Below are 1,625 nucleotides of genomic sequence, written 5' to 3' on the forward strand. Positions count from 1 at the left end.
AAAAAGCAGCAGCAAATCAAGCAGCAGCAGCAGCACCACCAACAAAAATAACAAAAGTAATTAAAATAATAAAATAAATATAATAAAAATAATAAAATAAAAAAACAAAAAAAATAAAAATAAAAAAATAAAAATAAAAAACAAGAAAAACAATAAAAACAACAAAAAATAAAAACAACAAAGACAACGCTACTAAAACAAATAAAGACAAAACCAATAAAAGCAAAAAAAAAACAAAAAAAAGAAGAAAGACAAAGACAAAGACAAAGAGAACAAAGACAAAGACAAGGAAAATAAAGACAAAGACAAAGGCAAAGACAAGAAAAATAAAGACAAAGACAAAGACAAAGATAGTAAAAACAAAGACAAAGACAAAGACAAAGACAAAGACAAATACAAAGACAAAGACAAGGAGAATAAAGACAAATACAAATACAAAGACAAAGACAAGGAGAGTAAAGACAAAGACAAAGACAAAGATAATAAAAACAAAGACAAAGACAATAAAAACAAAGACAAAGACAAAGACAAAGACAAGGAGAATAAAGACAAAGACAAAGACAAAGACAAAGATAATAAAAATAAATACAAAGACAAAGACAAAGACAAGTCGACGAACATGTTTAGTTTGGTGAGCAGCAAGACAAGGGCTGTGTGTGTCTCTGAGCATCGCATGCAGCTGCTGATTTGTCTCCTTTATCTGTCTTTCTATTTCCAGCAACGAAGACAAATCCACAGACAAAGAAGGAAATAAACGCAGCACCTGCACAGCAGCAGCAGCAGCAGCAGCAGCAGCAGTAGCAGTAGCAGTAGCAGCAGCAGCAGCAGTAGCAGCAGTAGCAGCAGCAGTAGCAGCAGCAGCGGGAGGAGGAGCGGGAGGAGTAGCAGCAGAACAGCAGCAGTAGCAGCAGCAGCAACAGCAGTAGCAACAACAGCAGCAGCAGTAGAAGCAGCAGCAGCAGCAGTAGTAGTAGTAGTAGCAACGGCAGCAGCAACAGTGCGAGTAGCAGCAGCAACAGCAGCAGCAACGCCAGCAGCAACAGTGGTAGTAGCCGCAGCAGCAGCAACCAGTAGCAGCAGCAGCAGCAGCAGCGGCAGCAGCAGCAGCAGCAAATAGCAGCAGAAGCAGCAGCAGCAGAAATAAATAACAGCAGCAGAGAAGCGGACGCAACGGACCACAACAGCAGCAGCAGCAACAGCAACAGCAACAGCAGCAGCAGCAGCAGCAGCAGCAGCAACTAACAACAACTAAAGCAGCCACATAAACTAAGAACAGCAGCAGCTGCTGCGAAAACAACAGCAGCAGCAACTAGCACCGACAGCAGCAGCAACAGCAACAGCAGCAGCAGCAGGAACAGTAGCAACAGCAGAGGAACAGCAGCAGCAACAGCAGCAGCAACAGCAACAGCAACAACAGAAACAGCAGCAACAGCAACAGCAGCAACACCAACAGCAGCAACAGCAACAGCAGCAACAGCAGCAGCAGCAGCAGCAACAGCAGCAACAGCAGCAACAGCAGTATTTACAGTTTCGGGTATATCTGATATACTAAATGTTTGCTGCCGCTTTCGCTGCAGTGATCTCCTTTGCTGCTGCTGCTGCTGCGGTGCTGCTGCTGCTGCGCT

At 43.0% G+C, this 1,625-nt stretch overlaps 1 protein-coding gene across 1 annotated transcript; it reads left to right on the forward strand.

Moving 5' to 3' along the window:
• Positions 1-619: 619 nt before the first annotated feature.
• EMH_0009840 (uncharacterized protein) lies at positions 620-1,552 on the forward strand (the record flags this gene model as incomplete). The annotated part of the gene is made up of 2 exons (XM_013498776.1): positions 620-631; positions 1,301-1,552. 2 exons carry the CDS (start codon positions 620-622, stop codon positions 1,550-1,552), a joined length of 264 nt encoding a protein of 87 aa, XP_013354230.1.
• Between the last annotated feature and the right edge of the window lie 73 nt (positions 1,553-1,625).

This window comes from Eimeria mitis, genomic scaffold (genome assembly GCF_000499745.2).
Source record: "Eimeria mitis Houghton genomic scaffold, Emh_scaff370, whole genome shotgun sequence".
NCBI classification, from domain to species: domain Eukaryota; phylum Apicomplexa; class Conoidasida; order Eucoccidiorida; family Eimeriidae; genus Eimeria; species Eimeria mitis.